The sequence below is a fragment of the Bubalus bubalis genome, chromosome 18, assembly GCF_019923935.1.
Source record: "Bubalus bubalis isolate 160015118507 breed Murrah chromosome 18, NDDB_SH_1, whole genome shotgun sequence".
Classification (NCBI taxonomy): Eukaryota; Metazoa; Chordata; class Mammalia; order Artiodactyla; family Bovidae; genus Bubalus; species Bubalus bubalis.
This window is the reverse complement of record NC_059174.1, coordinates 21,322,882-21,344,528: the sequence shown is the minus strand read 5'-3', so window position 1 is coordinate 21,344,528 and position 21,647 is coordinate 21,322,882. Positions and strand designations below refer to the sequence as shown.

At 33.1% G+C, this 21,647-nt stretch overlaps 1 protein-coding gene across 13 annotated transcripts in view; it reads right to left on the bottom strand.

Annotated features, from left to right (window-relative positions):
- The window catches only part of CHD9 (chromodomain helicase DNA binding protein 9), a 226,957-nt gene that overhangs the window by 73,325 nt on the left and 131,985 nt on the right, over positions 1-21,647 (bottom strand). For 9 of the 13 annotated variants that reach the window (XM_006076474.4, XM_025268656.3, XM_025268665.3 and 6 more), the window contains 3 exons: positions 17,423-17,754; positions 4,863-4,974; positions 637-783 (listed from right to left, as the gene is read on the bottom strand). In XM_006076474.4, coding sequence (XP_006076536.4) covers positions 637-783; positions 4,863-4,974; positions 17,423-17,754 — 591 coding nt within the window. Of the gene's footprint in view, positions 1-636; positions 784-4,119; positions 4,178-4,862; positions 4,975-17,422; positions 17,755-18,555; positions 18,860-18,917; positions 19,738-21,647 lie in introns of those variants that run through there. The other 4 variants (XM_006076479.4, XM_025268667.3, XM_006076480.4 and 1 more) reach the window with 3 other exon arrangements.

The following is a 21,647-nucleotide window of genomic DNA, read 5'->3' as shown; positions in this document are numbered from 1 at the left end:
ATTCTCAATAGTTTACATTTTGCAGATTAGAAAGCTCAGGCATAGAGAAGATTAATACTTGTTCAAGGTGTCAGATGATTCAGCAAGGAAATGAGTAGCTGGGTTACAGTCCAGATAAGGGAGAGTAAAAGAACTCTACAAAGAGGAAAATGCATATGTAAAGACATAAAGGTATCAAAATATGGCACTGAGACAACTATGTTCATCAAACCAGAGGACTGAGAGCTTAGAGGGAAGTGGAAGGACATAAGGCCAAAAAATCCATACGAAAGGCTTTATAAGCTGTAAAAAGTGCATTTTCAGTTGTTTCTGATTTAGGACACCATTAGAGGAGTTTTCAAGAAAAGTACTGTAATTAAACTTGTAATTTAGAAACACTCCACAAAAAACATAGAGTTTGGAGGAGTCGCAGGAAAACATATTTAGGAGGCAAAAAATTGAATGTCAAGAAGTAAAGATAAAAAAAGAGAGAACAAATACCTAGGTTTCTGATCCAAATAACTAATGGTTCTATTAACTATAATATGGAACGTAGGAGGAAAAGTTAATGTAGGTTTTAGGAGGAAAGATAATGAAGATTTTTAATTTACATTGGTTTAAAATGTTTTTTGTCATACAACCTAAAATCTGTCTTACCACAAATAACTGTAAAGGCTGTTCACCAGGTAAAGGAGCTGAATTCTTTTTTATTTTCATAGAGCCTTTAACCTCTTCTTCAGATTGTTTCCCTTCTGCATCTTCTGCATATTTTTTCCTTTTAATTTGTCGATTTGATCTTCTTTTCTGTAATGAATGATAAGGATCATATTCACATGATTTATTTTAAAGGGTCATGTGACAATTTTGTACATTAAATTTTCAAAACTGTATTCTGCATTCATCTTTCCTCATTTTTACTTTTAATTAAAGGAAGATTATAATTTTCGCTTTGCCAAAGATTTGCAATCTTTAGTTTTACTTCCTAAAATGTCAAGTAAGAATGATTAACAATAATACCTTTATTACTTTTCTTTTGAATTTGTTAAGAATAAAAAGGTCTTTTTATTTAACTATTTCACAGATTGGGAAACATGTATTTTAAAATATTAATACTAGCACAGTATTCAAACCTAGAAAGTCATCAGATGAATATTGGTTTAATATCAGGGGTGTAAAACTAAAAGAAATAAAAACTTTGACACAAAACCCATGAACCTGTGTTTAAAACAGAAAAAAAAACAAATAACATAAAATGTTTTAAAAGAGATACACAAAATAACAAAGTATGAAAGCTACTGAAAAACTTAAATGTGAATGAAGGAGGAACCACTGTTTTACTGCCTTTACTAGCTTCCCTTAAAAATAAATATCAGCACTATCATAAAAACGGAAGAAAGCTCTTCAGAAAGTATTCTGTGCAGTAACATGATTTTAAAATAATCTAAATAATTTAAAAGCAAGTATCAAATGCACATGGCTTTACTTACCTCCCTAAAAATCTAATATTTGATGTTCCCACTAAAAAACAAATTACACAATTGCCTGAAAATCCCAAAGGACTTAGGTTTAACTTTGCGTACCTCCCTAAAATTTCATGGATGGAGGTACCTCAGTGAACTGTTCTACTACTCAATATTCCGTCTTCCTTTTACTATCCTTCTGTGTATTTAGTAACTCCCATAACATTTCCCCAAAATGCAACTAACAGAATACCCATGTGTTCTCCTTTTGGTTTCTGCCAATGTCTTCAATGTGGTAGGTCTTTCATGCTACCATTGCCATAACAAAACTGAATCAGCGCAGCAGTGTGGGGACAAACTTATTTGTATTCAGAAAGGCTGTAGTGCCTCTTCTCTTGAAAGTAGTGGAATATTGACAGAAAGAAAGGCACTACTGTGGTGAGGCAGCTCAGCCAAATGTAGTAGAAAACTCCATGCTTCAATTAGGATGGGTCACCATCTCTTAGCCACAAAGATATTTATATTTTCAAAGCTCAAGGTGACAATTTTGTCACTATGGGAGGCAGGAAGGTGGCATACAAAAATTATATAAAAGAGACTGAACATGGGTCTCCTGTACTGCAGAAAGATTCTTTACCATCTTAGCCACCAGGGAAGCCCATAAAGGCTGGGAGGTTCACTAAGAAATATACTAGCTTTTGTTTTGTTTACTTGTTAAGTTGTGTCTTACTCTTGTGAACCCATGGACTGTAGCCTGCCAGGCTCCTCCGTCCCTGGAATTTCCCAGGCAAGAATACTGGAGTGGGTTGCCATTTCCTTCTCCAGGGATCTTCCTGACCCAGGGATCGAACCTGTATCTCCTGGGGGCTCCTGCATTACAAGAGGATTCTTTACTGAACCACTGAGGAAGCCCAAAGGACTTACAGAAACCCAATTCTCCCACATCCTCTTTTGGAAAAGATATGAAACATTTATTATTCCCTGGGAGAGAAAAGTCTATGGATCTCTGCTGCTACTGCTAAGTCGCCTCAGTCGTGTCCGACTCTGTGCGACCCCATAGACGGCAGCCCATGAGGCTCCCCCGTCCCTGGGATTCTCCAGGCAAGAACACTGGAGGGGGCTGCCATTTCCTTCTCCAATGCAGGGAAGTGAAAAGTGAAAGTGAAGTCACTGAGTCTTGTCCGACTCTTAGCGACCCTATGGACTGCGGCCCACCAGGCTCCTCCATCCATGGGATTTTCCAGGCAAGAGTACTGGAGTGGGGTGCCACTGCCTTCTCTGATGGATCTCTAATACCAGGCTAAAGAAATGTTTGGAGTTCTATTACAGGCATCAGTTCTTAATGCTCAAAAATACCTTAATTTAATAACCATTCAGGACACTTATTATTCTAACAATAACATATATTATGAATGTTATGTCTCACTAGGTACAAATAGTTTATATAATGAAGTCCGGTAATAATTTGGTACACTTTTCGAAGATTCTATAGATGATTTCAACATTAAAGTTTCCTTTCTGATCACTTAGGTCAGGTACTTTGAAATGCCATACACAATCCTTAGTAAGTAGTAAACAAGTGGCCTGAAAGAATCGTTTTAACTCACAAAAATGCACATTCAGGTAATTCTTTACAAGAAGGAATGAGAGCCACATACTGTAAACTGCTCCCTCATTCTATGAAGATTTTTATCAGTCTATGAGTAATTTAAAAAACTGTGAGTTTTTTTGCAGTTTTCCAACTGATTTCACCAAAACTTACATTCCACTAGAGCATATAGATACATATTCAGCAAAGAGAAGTAAGGTGCCACTCTTAACCAATTAGCTTTCTCTGTTACATAACAGTTTCACTACCTTAAAAATACAGAACTAATTTGAATGTCCATATTTTAGGCCAATGTGGGTTGCTTTGGCTTTCTTTTTCTCCATAGTATTTTTCAAAGGACAACTTAAAAGTGACAAACTATTTCTTCAAATTTCTTTTTTCTAACTTTTCTTTAATGTTTTAAAGGCTTCAATCAACAGCACTTTACATAAGAGGTCAGAAACATTATGTTCTTAAATGACTAAATACTTCATTATGATAACGTAACATTTGTTTCCTATCATAGACCTAATAAAATGTGCTAAAATGTGCTATAGGGGCTTTAAAAAATAATTTAAGTTGCTAAATGTAGTTAGATTATTGAATTATTCTCTATCAGGTAAAAAATTAAATATCATAACCATATTTTTAGATTTTTCACTTGACTCTAAACCTTCAATTACTTTTCAAGCCTTCAAATCTTGACAATCCATTGTGGTTGAAAACTACTTTTAGATATTTATACATAATTTATATATTAATATATTTAAATATATCAATAATACAGATTTATGATTGTTTACCAGAAAATATTTCTTTCCTTCTCCATTAAAATTTTTGTGTTAAAGCAAAACACTTGTCAAAGCAACCTAGTTAAGTACTGTGAAAGGCATGGAAGAAATATGCATGTTAACCTATTCTACCATTTCATTGTATGGTAATTACGTAATGGAAAAATGGCCAGCATTATTTTAGTAAAAATTTAACTACATTTTCTCATATTGAATAATGATAAGTTTGCCTAAGTTAAGGATAACATATGAAGAAAAAGCCAGGCCATATAATATTAGGAGCTTCAGTCACTGCCCTTACCTCAACTCTTGCAGCAGCCCAGGAGCCTTGAGCCACTACTCTCCCATTGGATAAGAAGCTGCATAAGGAAGAAGAAAGGCCATTCAGGGGCTTTCTGGCCCCATAAGCAACAACTGCCACCACCCCTACGGCCTAGGGTCGTACTTTAATTATTAGAGAGCAGAGGGTGGCCTGAATTATTATGACCTTTACTATATAATTTTTTAACTTCACAAGGTTATTTTGAATATACAGCTATTAAAAAAATAAAAAGGAAAAATGCACAGTATTTTTGTCTGCTTTAGGGGATTTTTAATATACCTGTTTATCTTTTCCTCAGTAGAAGCAGACCAAAGAAATTATCTTCAAGAATGATTCAACCCATTTGCTTTATCATTTGTATGTGACTTTTAAAATTAGTATCTCCATCATTAAATTCATTTAATAATGCTCTATAAGTACAGGGTAATAATATCACTAGATACTCTCCATGCTAAAAGCCACCAGGGTCTTCGGATTGTTACTTAAACTCTCCTGGGCTTCAGTCTCATTATCTGAAAACTGAGAGGGTTTGAAGAGGATGTGTAAGTTTCCTCCCAGGTCTAACACTGTAGGACCATACTGTAATAATGTTTTGTCATATAACTTCTATGAAAATAAAATGTACTTTTACCACTAAACTACAGTATAAATATCCATAAAACAATATTATGCTATCTAAATCTGCCAGTGCTTCATTTCTCAGAAAAAAATTTTATACTCACTTGAGAGTCTTCCTCTTTGAATGCATGCTGTGTCATCTGCTCTGCATCAGATATTTCATCTGAAGACTCATTCTTTCTCTTTTGTTTCTTACCCAATGTAATAATGAGTTTGCTGTTTTAAGAGAAAAAGAGTAAACAGTAAGATCTCTTTGTATTTCTCCACTTTTGGTCAAAGTAAGATCTCAATGAAAAACTTTCTTCTGTTTTTTATCCCTTGAATGTTCAACTTTCAAAGATGCTATTTATCATGAAATAAAAAATGATATTTCCAAATGATAAACTCTATTCCAATGGGACAAACAGAAACCAATAATACAGCTAACATATTTCAAGCTTAGAAATATAGTTAAATTCTATCCCTTGTTTCTTTAGGCTCACGATTATTTTTCATGAGAAAAATGTCAGGTGATTTAATTATTTAATAATTAACATAAATTCATTTATTATCTTGGATAGATTTGCAATGAGGGATTCTTTTTCCTTCTACTTCTTTTTATTTCAAATTCCACTTAATTTCTTTGAATCCCACCTATTCTCCAGGTCTCCACTGTTTCTACACTATAGCAGTTTTCCCCTTACTTAAACAATTAATTGTTCTTTGATTATTTCACTTAAGGCTTTTCTTAGCTACACTCTATCTTTCTAAAGAGTAAGAATTTTTATATTTCTACAGTATGCATACATTTACCTGTCTCTAATATATACACATATATATGTACATTAACACACACTGAATGTAAATGTCTAAAATGAAAATGTGTTTTCTATGTTTATTTCCTGATGAAAGATGGAAATACATAAGTACAGCCCACATTTTCTTATCTAGTTCAAGAGATGAGATGACACGATCACTATTAGGAAAGTTCTATTTTAGATATCTATATTCCAAACATAGAAAGCTTCCCAATTATATTCAGGCATGATATATTAGAAATATATCAAAATTTTTTTCAACAGTTATTTACTAATGTGGGAAAACTTAAAGGTTAAAAGCATCTACTTTGAAATCATAGTTTCAAAAATATAAAAGCCTGATGTCACCATTTACCTGTCTTGTGTGGCACTGGGGAAATTACTTGATAGCGTCCTTGCCTGTAAAACAGGGACATTGCAATAGCTAGAGCCATATTTTTGTTGAGAATTAAGTGGGATAATGTATGTCTGAGCACAGCCTTTAACACATAGTAGTTTCTCAACTAATGGTAACTACATCTGACTATGACATGCCAGGCACTTTCCTGGGTTCTAGGATTTGAAGGTAAAGTTGATAAGGTTCCTAACCTTATATATCATTGTTAGAATATGATTTCAGCTAAAATAAAGAGGAAGTTAGAACAAGATGTAATGTGAAGACAAAGGAAGAAATGCTTATATTTACTAAAGAGTAAAGAAGGCTTTACAGAAAAGACAATGTTTGAGACAGAGAACTGAAAGATGAAAGGGAGCCCAAGTAGTGAAAGAAAAGACTGGGTACATTCCAGACAGGGGGATACCACAGGATATATAAGAATATCCAACAATAAGAGCATGTTCAGTTCAGTTCAGTCGCTCAGTCGTGTCCGACTCTTTGCGACCCCATGAACCGCCAGGACCACACAAAGTATACTACAGGAAGAGCTGGGTCAAGGTCATAGAAGACCCTGTCTTACATGCAAGGAGTTAATGTTTTAGTTTAAGGCCATCCTTAAGCTCCATAGGGCAGAAATTGAAAAGAAATCTGACTTGCTCACCACTGACAACAAATGGCATGGAGATATTTTGAATGGATAAGAACAGTAAAGCAACTGGAAGATGTAAGAATTTTAAACAAATTCTAGGGATGTAAGGTACAGCCTGGTGGCTACAGATAATAATATTGAATTAAATATTTGATAGTTACTGAGAGAGTAAACCTTAAAAGTTCTTATCACAAGAAAAATACATATAACTGTGAGGTGACAGATGTTAACAAACTTATTGTGGTAACAGTTTCACAATATATACACATATCAAATCATTATGTTGTACACCATAAATGAATATACTGTGATATGTCAATTACCTCCCAATAAAATTGGGGGGAAAATAATTTTAAATAAGGAAGCAATGCAACTAGAAGGAAATGAAATGTAAATGAGGGAAACCAGCTGCCAATTCAGGTGAGAAATGAAGAATGAAATACAGGACCATGGTAGGGTGGATGAAGAAGTCAAGAAAGATACATAATTTTTCATTTTGGAAGCAGAAACAATAGACTTGGTTATTGACTGGATATTGAGATATGAGGTGAGAAAAAAATTCTAGAATGATTAATTCCCAGGATATTCTCATATTGGTTTGATCACCACTTACAACATGATAATGGTAATTTTTACTTGGTTATCTCACTTGTACTTTTCTGAGTATGTGAAATAAATGACATACAGTAAACATACAGTTTACACTGAAACCAGGAAATCAGAGAAAGTTTAAAAGGATACTCTGACACAACATTAAGGAACTACCCACAGTCATACTCTATCCCCTCTGTTTACACAGGTCATCTCCTCTCTAAATTCCAGTCCCTCTTCCTTTACTCTGGTTTCTCTCCTAAAATAAAAATCTCCCTTGAGGTAATACCTACTATTAGATACCACATCATCTTGTTCTTCCCTCCTTATCCACAGCTCTTGAGTCACTTATACTGTTCCTTTCACTCCTCAATCCACTATAATCAAAACTCTTAAAACAACTTTCCATATTCATAGCTTCCATTTACTCAAAGTTTACTGAGTCAACCTCTGCTGACTTTATATGCATTCTCTAACTTTGTGTTCATATAGTTCTGAGAGGCAAATTATATAAGAGGAGGAAACTGAGGCTTAGAGAATTAAATTACTTGTTTAAAGTCATACTGATAGTAAGAACTGAGATAGAAATTAAATATGCCTCACTCCAAAGACTGACCTCCTAATGTTTAAGGCCACCAATGACCCTTGTAATGCTAAATCCAATGGAAATTAAAAAAAATTTTATCTACCAACACATAACTAATTTTTCTTTGTCTCCACCCTCAGATTCATGACACAACATTCTTCTGGTTCTGACTAAACTTCTTTGGCTCTTCTTTACTTTGTCATTTTTCAGCAGGATTCAGTTTTTTTTTTTTTTTTTTTTTTTGCCAGTCCCTTAAACTTTGGTATTTCTCAAAGTTGTGTCTTTAGATTTCTTTCCTCTCTATATACTATTCCTAGGAAATTTAATCCATTCATAACAACCACTTAGAAGTTGAAGATTCTCAAATCTCTTATCTCTGATTTAGACCTTTCCTCAACTTCAGATTCATATAACCAACTGTTTATAAGACATATCCACATGGATATACCACAGATATTAAAATCTCAAAATGGTCCCAAATGCAATCCCTCAGTTTCCCTTAAAAAGTGTACTAATACTACAATATAATGTAAATTCAGAGAAGTGCACATATCAAAAGAGTATATATGGCACAGTGAGTTTTCTCAAACTGAACATAATGTATAACCAGCTCCTAGATCAAGAAACAAGACACTGGTTTCCCAGAAGTCTCCTGTCATGCTTATTCTTCAAGTAACAACCTCCTTCTAAGAGTAACCTTTGTGTTACTTCTGGTTATTTAATATAACCTAAGGCACTTGGGCAGGTGATCTTCAATGGCAAGGTAAGGGATAACTCAAACTAAAAATGATTGATAGAAATACAGTTTTCATGGCACTCCCTCATCTGCTATCCATCGCCAAACCCAAACATAATTCAGACTGGTTTGTAGATGAGGACAACACTAGCGGCAGCAAAGCTGTTAATAATGACTTCCTATGACATGCAGATCGAGGCCCTAATACCCTTCAGTACAATGCTTAAAAAGGCATTTTATCAGTGTTTGGTATGCTAAATAAATTCTATATGTGAAATATATAATCTAATATGGTATCTATATTGCTGCTTAAAGACTCAAATCCCACTCAATAAAAACTTCAATGAAATCAGGAGCAGAGAGATTTAAAATTTTATATTTATGACTATGAAGAGATTGTACTTTGCCTTTCTAGTAGGTAAAGTAAGTTTTCACTCTAAGGACACTGAACTAAGCTGCTTAAATAATATTTTTATAAATAAACATTGACTAAATACTAAGTGCTAAAAAAAATAGTTAAGTGCTACCAAATTAGTCTTGAACACTCACTCTGTTTGGTGGAGGTAGATAAGTTAGATATAAGTGTTTTAATACCTTATATTAAAAAGCAGAGACACTCCTTTGCCAACAAAGGTCCATCTAGTCAAGGCTATGGCTTTTCCAGTAGTCATGTATGGATGTGAGAGTTAGACTATAAAGAAAGTTGAGAGCCAAAGAATTGATGCTTTTGAACTGTGGTGTTGGAGAAGACTCTTGAGAGTCCCTTGGACTGCAAGGAGATCCAACCAGTCCATCCCAAAGGAAATCAGTTGTGAATATTCATTGGAAGGACAGATGCTGAAGCTGAAACTCCAATACTTTGGCCACCTGATGCGAACTGACTCATTTGAAAAGACTCTGATGCTGGGAAAGATTGAAGGCAGGAGAAGAAGGGGACGACAGATGATGAGATGGTTGGATGACATCACCGACTCAATGGACATGAGTCTGAGTAAACTCCAGGAGCTGGTGATGGACAGGGAGGCCTGGTGTGCTGCAGTCCATGGTGTCGCAAAGAGTCAAACACGACTAAGCGACTGAACTAAACAGATAATACCTAAGGTAAACCTTCATTACATTATTTGAAAAATGTACTTACAAACAAAAATACCTTCAAAATTTATTTTTCTTATATTCTGCATTTTCTTCCAATATTATTGTATAGGCCTGGAATAAATCTTAATTCATAAACTAGTTAACTATCATTAACCCATGCAAAAGTATTTTTCAAATTCTAACTTTGCAAGAAATATTTCAAATACAATAGTTTCCTACTAAACTTCTGAGGTCCAAATACTTACACATATGACCATTCTGTTCAAAAAAGCTACATTTCATCTGTAGAAATAAGGTTTATTCTAAAACTTGAAGTCATTCTTCACTGACATAATTCTGAGTTTAATAAATATATATTTTATATAAAATATATAGTTTATATATATGTGCATACACATACATATCCTATGGGTACTTACATAGAACACTGGTTCTTAGAAATAATGAAGTCATATCAGTTTATTAAACATTCTAAAATGGTATATAAGGGATATTACAAAGAACAAACATTTGGTTAGTTTTGATCAGTAATTCCTAAACATGTGAGTCAGGTTTCATTAGAAGTTTGTTTGTTAAAAATAAAAATTCCAAATTGAGAGCCATTCTGCAAAATAAGAGACTTCCCAGAATCTGCCTGCCAATGCAGAGACGCAGGAGACACAGGTTCAACTCCTGGGTCAGGAGGATCCCCTGGAGGAAGAAATGGCAATCCACTCCAGTATTCTTGCCTGGAAAATGCCATGGACAGAGGAGCCTGGCGGGCTACAGTCCATGGGGTTGCAAAGAGATGGACATGACTTAGCAACTGAGCACTACAAAATAAATGCCCAGTATGCTCCAAAGAGGAAAACGTCAAAGATTGAAGAATCATTCTAAAATGGAGGAGTATGAGGAGATAAGAACAAATGAAATATAAAATCCTTAACTGGATCCTGGCCAAAAAAATGGAACTGACACAATGTGCACTGAGCTGTAACCCAGTTAACAGGATTGTGTTAAGTGTTTACTTCCTGATTTTGATCGTTGTGCTTGGGTAAAATATTATTAACATCTGAGGAAGCTGAGTGAAGAGCCTAAGGGAACCCTAACCTATTTTCACAAGTGTGAGATTAGTTCAAAATAAAAACTAACAAAACTCCAGATTTGTAGGTTCCAACTCCAGAATTCTGATCTAGTAAGTGGGATCCCTTATCAGACTTTATAAGAATTCCCACCAGGTTTCAGAACCACTGGCTCAAAAAATAATTAGTGAAGAAAACTCCAGGAACAAATATTCAGGATAATAAAACTATTCTATACTTACAGAATACTTAAAATTTCAAAGTGCTTTTGTCTATAATATCTCAGCTGACCCTGAGAAAAGTTCATATATAGGTGAGGAGGTCCTCAGTCCCACTAAACAGAGAAACTTTAGCCCTAAAAGATAAAACAAATTGCCAAAACCACACGTCTAGTAAAAGACAAAAGTCTCCTTACTCCTACTCTGCTATTTTCAACATCTTACTGATTTTAAAATAAAATGATACTATACTTCAACCAGTAACTAGATAATTTAATATCAATAAATACACTTTAATGAATAAAGAGGATTATGAAACTACATTATATTTTAGAAAATACCACGGTTAAAGTTTGTTGATTTCTGAACAACCAGGGGTATCTATTGCCTGTACAATGACAACTGATAGCCACAAATGTTATCTGAAGGAAATCAGATGATCCAAAAGTAGAAGAAATATGATAAAATCAGTTAAGTAAAATATCCAATTACCAAAGAGCATTCCATTCCTCTATGATGAATTACAGAAAGTTTACTATGTTGATTCTAAAATAAAATGTCATTATAGGTACATTCTTCAAATAAATCGATAGTCTGCTTTTTAGAAATGTCACAAAGTAAAGCAACAAAGTAATACAGACTATAATGATAATAAAGACTTTAAGCAAGTTTTGTTTTTTAAAACATTAAAAGGATCTGTTATCAATGTTAGCAAACTGCAGCAACAAGTGTCCAGGCATGTAAAAGAACTAAATATCAAAACATAGCTTGTTTTCAGACAGCAAAGGGCAATTTCAAACTAAGTATAAATTTGAAATGTTAATTCATTTGATAAGTACACATACTAGAAAACCTCAGTGTTTATATACTTGACGGTTGGTTATATTTGATTTTCAGATGTAATTTATGCACTCATCTAAATCCTGCCCACGTGTTATTAGTAGAAGCTGTGTAACAAGCTACATTCTATGCGGTGTCAATCTGTAATTGCCCCTTGTAGATTCTCTCATTGCAATAATTGGACAAACAATGAATCTTATCCAATTTAGTCCATTTGTTGTAATTAATGCATCCAATTCATCAAACATAGAGGAAACAAGCAAACCTACTATTTTACATTATAATTTTCTTTTCTTTGTAAGCCCAGTTGCAGGCACTGGGGCTATTTTTAAAATCATCAGATATATACATGTGTATTTTTTTTTTTTAAGAAGAAACATATTTAACTTGATGAAATTATTCCAGTTTAAAGTTCAACTCAAGACTCTAGCTTAAACTTACTTTGAAAAAAACAATCAACTTTTAAAATGGTTTTTAGTTAATCTTTAAATTTATGAAAGGAGGACTGTATTCCAGGTCTTTAATAAGGTGGATTATAAATTACTTCCTGTTTAGGGAATTCCCTGGAGGTTCAGTAGTTAGGACTCTGCACTTCTCCTGTGGGGGGCATGAGTTTGATCCCTGGCTGGGAACTAAGATCCAGTACATCATGTGGCATGGACAAAAAATAATACTAAGTAAAACAAATAAATAATCACTTCCAGTTTAAGATTGGGCATCATTTTTTTTCAAAATGTTTATTTCACTGAGTTGTTTCATATAAATAGTCACTAAGGTCCAAGTATTAGCTAATCATAGTCAGTATATGTATCAGCATAGTTTAATCCTTATTCTTTAAAAAACTTATTTCCTTTCTTTAAAAAAAAATTTATGCTTAGAAACACTGACAAAATAGGAAAATTAAAATCAAATACTATAGTGTCTCTAAAGTACACCTTTCCCCCACAAATTAACATCTATGAAATCAAGATTCACCTAATAATCAAAAGTATGCCAAAGTTTTAACTGTTAATACATTTTTTCTAACTGACACATAAAATAATAGTGTCATAATCAATGACATTTTAGATTAAATGAAATAATCACACATTATTTGCTAGTGATAAACCTTATAATACATCTTATATAAAAATATGTATTAAAAATGGACCTATAAATCTTAAATTCATAATAATATATAAAGTATACATTAATTCTTTCTGCAGATGAATATTTCAGATTTTCATTGAACTTAAGTTTAGAAATAGTCAAATCAATAAAACATTTTATCTTCTTAGCATTTAAAAATTATAGAACTTACACAGTCTACTAATGGCATGATTAACAATTAAAAATACATAATAAATTTATACCACACATTTTTGAAAGTGCTTTCTTATCATATGCTGAGAAACATTTAATTAATACATTTATATTTTATCCAAACACACACTAAATTCCTACTACTCTGAATGTCTGCAATCAGGTCTCAGTCGTTACTTCCTGTGACATGTGGAGTAGCTGACTGACCAGGGATGAACACCCACCCCTTGGCAGTAGATGGGTGGAGTCTTAACCACTGGACCACCAGGGAAGGCTCTCATTTGTTATTTCACTATCATGCAATATAAAGTGATAATTCCCAATTTCTGCTGATTTCTCTTATTTTCCCCTCAGATTTTGTTCATATGATTTTCCTCTTATATTATTATTTAAATGTGTGTTTCTCTCTAGACACACATATGGATATACTTACATGTTTGTTTTGTTTAAAAATACAAACATACATATATATGTATATGCATAGTAGGTAATTAATAAATGTTATTTTGCTCATCCCTTGGGCACTCAGAATGACAATCGCAAAGAAGGGCACAATGTAATTTCCAAATCTTATTAAACGTTTTACTGTTTTTCTTTATAACATGACACCCTTAATTCCAACTTGCTTTGATAAATATTTCCTAATTTAGATGTTTTCTGCTTCAACTAAAGAGAAAAGCTACTTCTAGCACTTGTTAACTGCCACTCTTGTAACAACAGAAAGAATAATTATGAGTAATACAAAAAAGTTTTTTTTAACTTTTAATCGTGAAGGTTTTACCTTTACTGATTAAATTTACAGGGCTACAAGAACATTTTTAAGTGTAAAAAGCATTCTACTTGTCAGTCTGATAGTCTAATCCTAAGAAGTATAAATCATAATTGACAACATGGAAACAAAGTTTAAATGTCAAAGCTATAAAACATAAACCTAAAAATGCTTCAATCAAATCTAAAACCAAGCTATAGGAAAAATTCTACTAGAAGTCTTAGAATGAATTTATTTTAGAATTTACTTTATCACTACTAAACCATTAATTTTGCTCCTGTGACTTAGTGAAGGATTAGCTTGCCATTTCTGATTTTAACAAACCAAATGCAACCATTTGGCATCATTTAAAATCTAATCTTCAATTCATTCATTCTTCTCATAAAATGCACTCCTTTCCATTCATGGAGCTTCTATTATGTAGCAAAGATCATTAAAGAAATACCCACTCTTCTATTTGAAAGGTGGCTTGTTATAACCTGACTGCCAAGATCATGAAAAATGTCAAAGCAGAAAAAGTCCTATACCTCACTCTTCATTTTATACATGGCATTTCCATTTTAACTCACACCACCCCTTCCATATAACCATGTAATTCCTTTCAAACTCCAAGCATGTTTCAAAACAAAATTCACCCACCTGTCCTAAATGCCACTCTAGCTAATCTGATAAACGAGGCATAACAATAAGAAAAAAAGTATTAGTAAGTGAAACTACTCTCCTTCTTATCAGTTTTACCAACTGTTTCTGTTTTTATTTTGTCTGCTTCATTTTTAAATTCATCTTATTCAGGAAGAGAGCCTTAATAGAAAGAGAACCTAAGCAGATAGGTGAGAACTTAAGTTTCAAACAAGGGGCATAGCTCCTAGCCTTGGGTTTTTCCTTAAATAGCTAAATGCTTATTTATGTTTTCAGAAAATAACGGCTAACATTATTTACAGGTATCGTTCTATATGCTTTAAATGTTATTAAATCATTTCACCCTCAATGTAACACTATAAGGCAAGCACTACCTTTATCCTTATTTTATGTATGAGTAAACTAAAATTTGGAGAGGTTAAGTATTTGTCCAGAGTCACACTGCTTGTAAGTGATAAAGGGGTAATGTGAATAAGTACAACTAATTCCAAAGTCAAAGCACTTAACCTCATTATCATACTGCATGCCCAGTCTAAGTCAGAATTGCTGCAAAGATTAAATGACACTATATCAAAGTCTCTGAAAAGGAAACTCTATTCCTCGTATTTAAAAAAATTAACCTATGAAAGTGGCAGAAAAAATACAAAGGTTTCACGCATATTAGCAAGCAGAGGCAGTATTGGTTTTCTTCAGATTAGTCTTAGTATATAATAATTCCTAGATTATATGATATCACATATGTGCGTTAAATGGACAACTCTGACTATACAATCATAACTTACTGTTTACAAATTTAGCTATTTTTAAAATTTATGTTTCATTAATGAGCATTCATTAATGCTCCTGGTTAAGTTCCAGCACACACTCGCTTTAATTTTATCTGATATAAATCATCTGATACTAGCAAAAGTTCGATTCTTTTAAAACTAAGAAAAAACCTTTACAAGAAAATATTTAATACATCATGAAATACTATTAAAATGATGCAAATAAACTTAACTTTTTAAAGGATCGTTCTTCACAAAAAATTAAAAACTCGGCAAATTCAAAATAATACAATGTAGTGGGCTAACTGGAAAGCACAGTAATGAAATATTTCAAGTGACCAATACAGAACTCCAGGTTGTATATGAATTTCATTTTCATCCACGCTTTTTCTTCCAGCATGAAAGTAATCTCTGGTTGTCTAATACAGATGGTCAAAAAACTGCTGCACTCCCAATAGCTTAATAATATATGGGCAAGCTTCAGTTCTACTTGCCTGCAACTTATAAATTCCTCTATCAAAAACTCATCCACTTTCAGCAAGTGATTTTTCTATCACTTAATACCTGACCATAGAAATATCTTTCCAATATAATTCTGACCTCTTCTCATGAATGCTATCTCTAAAAAACAAGTACACTAAATTGATCATGCTGTACAATATTAAAATAATTTATCGTTACTAATCTATTTCTAACAAAAATACAAATATCACAGACCACAGATACTCTCATGTATTACTATCCCCTACCATATTAATCTACGCTTTTAAAAAAATCCATGTTTCTGTATTATAATTTATTATTTCTAATTTCCCCTTATATAGTTTTTTTTCTTGAACCAGGTTCACCTCTGTTATCTTTTCCTTTCCTCTAGTTATCCTCCCATTCCCCCATTTAAACTTACTGTAACTCTTGAAGGCTCTCTAAGGTTTCCTCTTATGATTATTTTAAATATCCTTTCAAATAGTACTACTACTTTGTCCATATCCCTGTACAAGTTAAAACTGGAAAATTTTAATCACAGTAACTTTTAATACATTAAAGAATTATATATGGGGTTTCCTAAATTAAAACTAGACAAAATATTGAAATAATAAGATACTTTCATACCAAAACCTTTAAACATAAAAGGAACAAAAATCTAAACTTCAAATTTAATGTTAGCTATCTGCAAATAAAATATAAAATCAATAATATTAATTATTTCTCTATTATAACAAGAGAGCCCATATTATTTAAAGATTTGGACTGAAAGACTTCATGACCTAATGATATAACTTAGTTTGATGGTTGCATTTAAAATGCTGTGAATAAACTGTTATAAATCTAGTTCTAAATATCTATACAATATATAAATAATTTCTTAAGCAAATGAAGATTTTAATAATAATGAAATTTCTCCTTTATTGTGTACTCTTTTATGTGGACAAAAATTAAATACTTTATTAAAATTTCATATAAAGCCTTCAAAAATAACCAAATATTCCCATAAAAACAAGTCTAAACTCTGTTGGCCTTAGATTAGTTTTACCCTTGCATACATAAAATAAACATACACATAAAACAAATAATAGTTATTACACTTTATTTTTTGAAAATAAGTAGTCAAATAAAAACACCTAGGATTAATGTACCCTCCAAAAGCAATTCTTTATCCTTATAATTCTCTTGGAGGATTAATCCTCACCTGGCCTCTTTATTACATAAAGTAAATCAGAAAGACTATAAGGAAGTAAGTCTGTAAGAACTGAGAGCTGCTTATTGTTGATTTAAATGGTCTTAGTTTCCTTGCCATTCCATTTAATTCAAAGTTGTGGGTTTATGAGAAAATATTATATTTCATGTTTCCAAACTATGAAGTACCCAGTGAAGTACAACTGAGAGAGAAATAAATCTACAATTATAAAGAATTTCAAGGCGCTTTTAAATTTTAAATAAAGTAAATTTGGAACTGGCACAGCAATGTGGATTTTTTTCCTTTTTCTATTTTATATATAAAATATTTTCTTATTTTAAATTCTTTTTATTAACAAAAAGGTATGTTCACATATCAGTAAATTTAGTAAAATTCTGGAATATTATCAATACCTAATTCATTCAAAAAGGCAATGAGGTACACAACTTAAAACTCCAAAGTGAGAGTAAACACATCACACGCAAATCAAAAGTAGAAGATTAGACAGACTGTGCTTTTACAAAAACTTCTAAGGAAGAAGATTTAATTCTTAACCAACTCACCCAATTTTTGTCTTCTCTTTTAACTTAGAACAAGTTTTTGTTTTTTTGCTCTCTTTGTCCTTTGGCTTGGACTTCATCCTTCTTCCTTTCTTTTCCTCTTTTCCTTCAACTGAAGCACTAGGAAAGTTTTCAGGGCTCATTACTCGTGGAATATTGCGTTCCCCTCGCTCCTTTGCTTTTGCTATGGCCTCTGATATTATACGATTAGCCTTTTCTTGCTTGCTTTCTGATTCCACCTTTTTTCTCTGCTTCTTCTCGGACATGATCCTCACCTGGGTATTCTGCAACTTAGTGTATGTCCCAGAACCATCACTCTTCTTGGAAGATGGAGGCTAGAGAAATCAAAATAATTTTTACACAATATATAAAAGTACATTTAAACAATTAACACACACAACCAAAACTTTAGAATTAAGCTTAAAGAAGTAAAATACATAAGCAAATATATGTGTTACAGTTTAAAATTAAAACACTTTGCTGATTTAGATATTAGTCTAGGTATAAAATAAAAAGCCGAACTATCGCTTTTAAAAATGAGGATTAAAGAAGGGTAATATAGATTCACTGATATTTTCATAGCATTCTTAATTAGCTGATTCAAATTTTGTCCTATAAATACAGCTAATCCAAATTAAGTCATATAAATATTCTGAGCATTTGGAATAAGTATCTTCTTTCCTCTTCATTCCAGAACTCTGAAAATTATTAACAAATTTAAAATATCAATTTTTATTTAAAATGACTACTCCCCATAGTTTATTATGATTTTTAGAAAAACAAAGCCTCTCTGCTTTACAAGAAACTGGAACTAGAACCTGAAACCATTTAAATCATTTTAATGTGCAGTCTATGCGGCAATATAGCTAGTTAGTAAACAGACAAAACCATACTAAAAATTAGAGAAAGTTTTAGTTCTTCTGTGAAAGAGTTAAATAAGGATTTTTTTCTCTTTCTATATCATAATATTTTGCTCAAGCAATTCTGGAAAAAAACAAATTTATAGTTTTACGTTAAAATTATTAATATTTTAGCAATATCACAGGAAGCAAATCAACAGCATTTTAAAAAGAATATCCTCTTCAAACACGCATTCATCCACATATTCTTAGATTACAGTTTTGTTACATTCTTACCCGTAAACATGCCTCTGACTACAGCAAGGGAAAAAACCACCAGGAATTTCCAAACACATTTTCATGCTCATTCCAGTGTGCTTCACTGGATATCTTTTCTATACCTGCCTCATCAAAGGTTTCATAGCAGTGCTACAGCACTGAGAAAGGAAGGAGGGTTTAGAATCGCTCACTAAAATGCCACCTTAAGGCCTACAGGCTATAACAAATAACCAAGACGCGAGAAAACAGCAACAAGCTCAAGATGGCGATGCAGTACGACTCCCGCAGCAGCAGCCAGTAATAAGGAAGGTTATTCAATCCCATTAGCCTTTTAGCCCAAAGAACCCCTCCTCCTCCCACTCATTCAGGCTTTCACTTACCCTTCCTCTTGGCCTCTTCACTGAAGACATTTTTGGCGTCAGACAAAGGCTTGCCCTCTGCTTTTTCACCACCCCAGGCAGTGCTCAAGAAAAAAGCATTGAAAGAAGATTCCTAAATGGCCTATTTAGCAAGCTGCAACCAAGAGATGCACAACCCTCCACAAATACACATTGTGATTTATCAACACATTTCTGCCTTGGCAAGTTTATATCCACTGTTCATCCTAATTAGATATGAAAAAGGCGTAAACCCCTCCTAAAAAGCTGAGTTTCCTCAATAGCTGTAAGCAGATAGCCAGATTCCAACAAAGCACAGAAAGAAATGAATGCACAAAGCATCAAAATGCATCAGCATGAATATTAGAGATGTCGTTAAAAATACTGACTCCTTCTGCGGAAGTAGGCCAGCAGATGGTGCTACCAGTTATTATTCCATTAGACTCTGCAATTTAACCCCCAATGGACTGTTCTTCCCTCCATGTAACATATTTAACTCTCACTCTACCATTTCCTGTAGTAAAGTTTTTAAAAAATATACGTAAAAACTTGATTTCAAAAAATTATTTGAAAACGAAAACAGTAGTGAAGTGGCTTTATGTAGCTATCATCATTAAAAAAAAAAGTCCAATGCAATTATTACCAGAGAAAAATACTTTTCTCCGTGATAATTCTAAAATATTTAAAGCATAAACACAGCTGAAGAGGAGTGAAGGGTTAAAGAGGAGGTCATGCAAATGAACACATAACAAGTGACTTCTCTTTAAGAAATTAGATAAGGTCTCTCATTATTCTCCTAACAAAAAGCTAACAATGTTATTTTTAAAACAGAGAACTGAAGCTATTTTCATTTAAATTCTAAAAAGAAGCTTAAAATTTTGAAATGAACACATAAGATCTGTCTATAAAGAATAACTAATCCTACTTAAAATTTTCTCTAAAACCTGAATTCATACATTAATTTATTTTCCTAACCTCAAAAAACTCCTAAAACATTCCTGACCTTTACTCTCCACATTCTGTTTCAACTAAACTGTTGAGTTTTTCATATAACAATTTGAGTTTTGGTCAGTTACTAAAAATAAGTAGCAAGTCCTCCTGAATTTGATAATTAATACCATTTTTCTCCTATAAAATACTGAGACTATTTTAGTAGAATGAAATACCTAAAACAAAATTTTCACTGTTTCAAAATTCACATTTTCCTCTTTCATTAATGCCATTTTTTCAACTGGTCTTGGCAGATCATCTAACATCTGCATCAAAGAACCTGTTTTTAGTTTTTTTTTCCTTTTAGGCATCAAAGCTCCCGAAATGGAGCTACATTATATGAATAGTATCCTAGAAAGACTAAAGTAAAGAGCAGGAAAGGATAGTAAAGGCATAGGATCATTAATGGCAAGAAAAGAATCTTAGTAACCTGAGAGGTCATCTATGAAAAATCATAATAACCAATAATAGTGGCTAACACCAAATGCTTATTAGGTGACAGGCACAATTCTAAGCATTTTACATGTAATAATTAATTCAATCCTGAGTAATAGGGTAATAGTGATAATGGAGAGGTATAGCAAATGGGAGAGATTCTTATAGTAGTATTTCAAAATGAGAGACTTAGGAGCACAAATAATTTTTAGAAATAATAATAAGAGCTAACACATATTATCCTTACTATGTTCTAGGCACTATGCCTAATATGATATACACATGAACAATGTGGATTTAAATTGCCTGGGTCCACTTATATACAGATTTTTTCCAATAAATACTACAGTGCTACATAATCCACCACCGGTTTCATCCAAGGATGTGGGACCACAGATACGGAGGAATCATGAACTGCAAATATGGAGGAATCACATAAAGGGAACACTGACTATAAATTATAATTGGGTCTTTCAGTGAGTTGCTAACCCCACATTGTTCAAGGATCTACAGTACAGTAACTCAGTTAATCTTAAAAACAACCCTACAAAGAAAACCAAAATTCAAAGAGATACATGCACTCCAATGTTCACTGCAACACAATTTACAATAGCCAGGACACAGAAGAAACCTAAATGTACATCAACAAAGAAATGGATAAAGAAGATGTGCTACAAATATACAATGGAATATTAGCCATAAAAAAGAACAAAATAATGCCATCTGCAGCAACATGGATGCACCAAGAGACTGTGATACTCAGTGAAGACAGTCAGACACAGAAAGATAAGTATCATATGATATTGCTTATTGTGATCTTAAAAAAGGGTACAAATAAACTTATTTACAAAACAGAAGTAGAGTACATGTAGAAAACAAATGTATGGTTACCAGAGGATGGGAGGGGGGAATAAATGGGAGACTGAAATTGACATATACACATTACCACTGTGGCTGCTTAGTCACTAAGTCGTGTCTGACTTTTTGCAACCCCATGGACTGTAGCCCACCAGGCCCAGGCAAGAATACTGCAGTGGGTCGCCATTTTCATTTCCAGGGGAGCTTCCTGACGCAGGGATCAATCCCTCATCTCCTGCTTGGTAGGCGGATTCTTTACTCCTGAGCCACCTGGGAAGCCTCATATACACACTACTACATATGAAAGACGTAAACTAATAAGAACCTGCTGTTTAGTACAGGGAACTTGACTCAATTCTCTGTAATGGCCTATATGGGAAAAGAATCTTTTAAAAAAGTGGATGTATATATATAAATATATGTATAATCATTGCTGTACACCTGAAACTA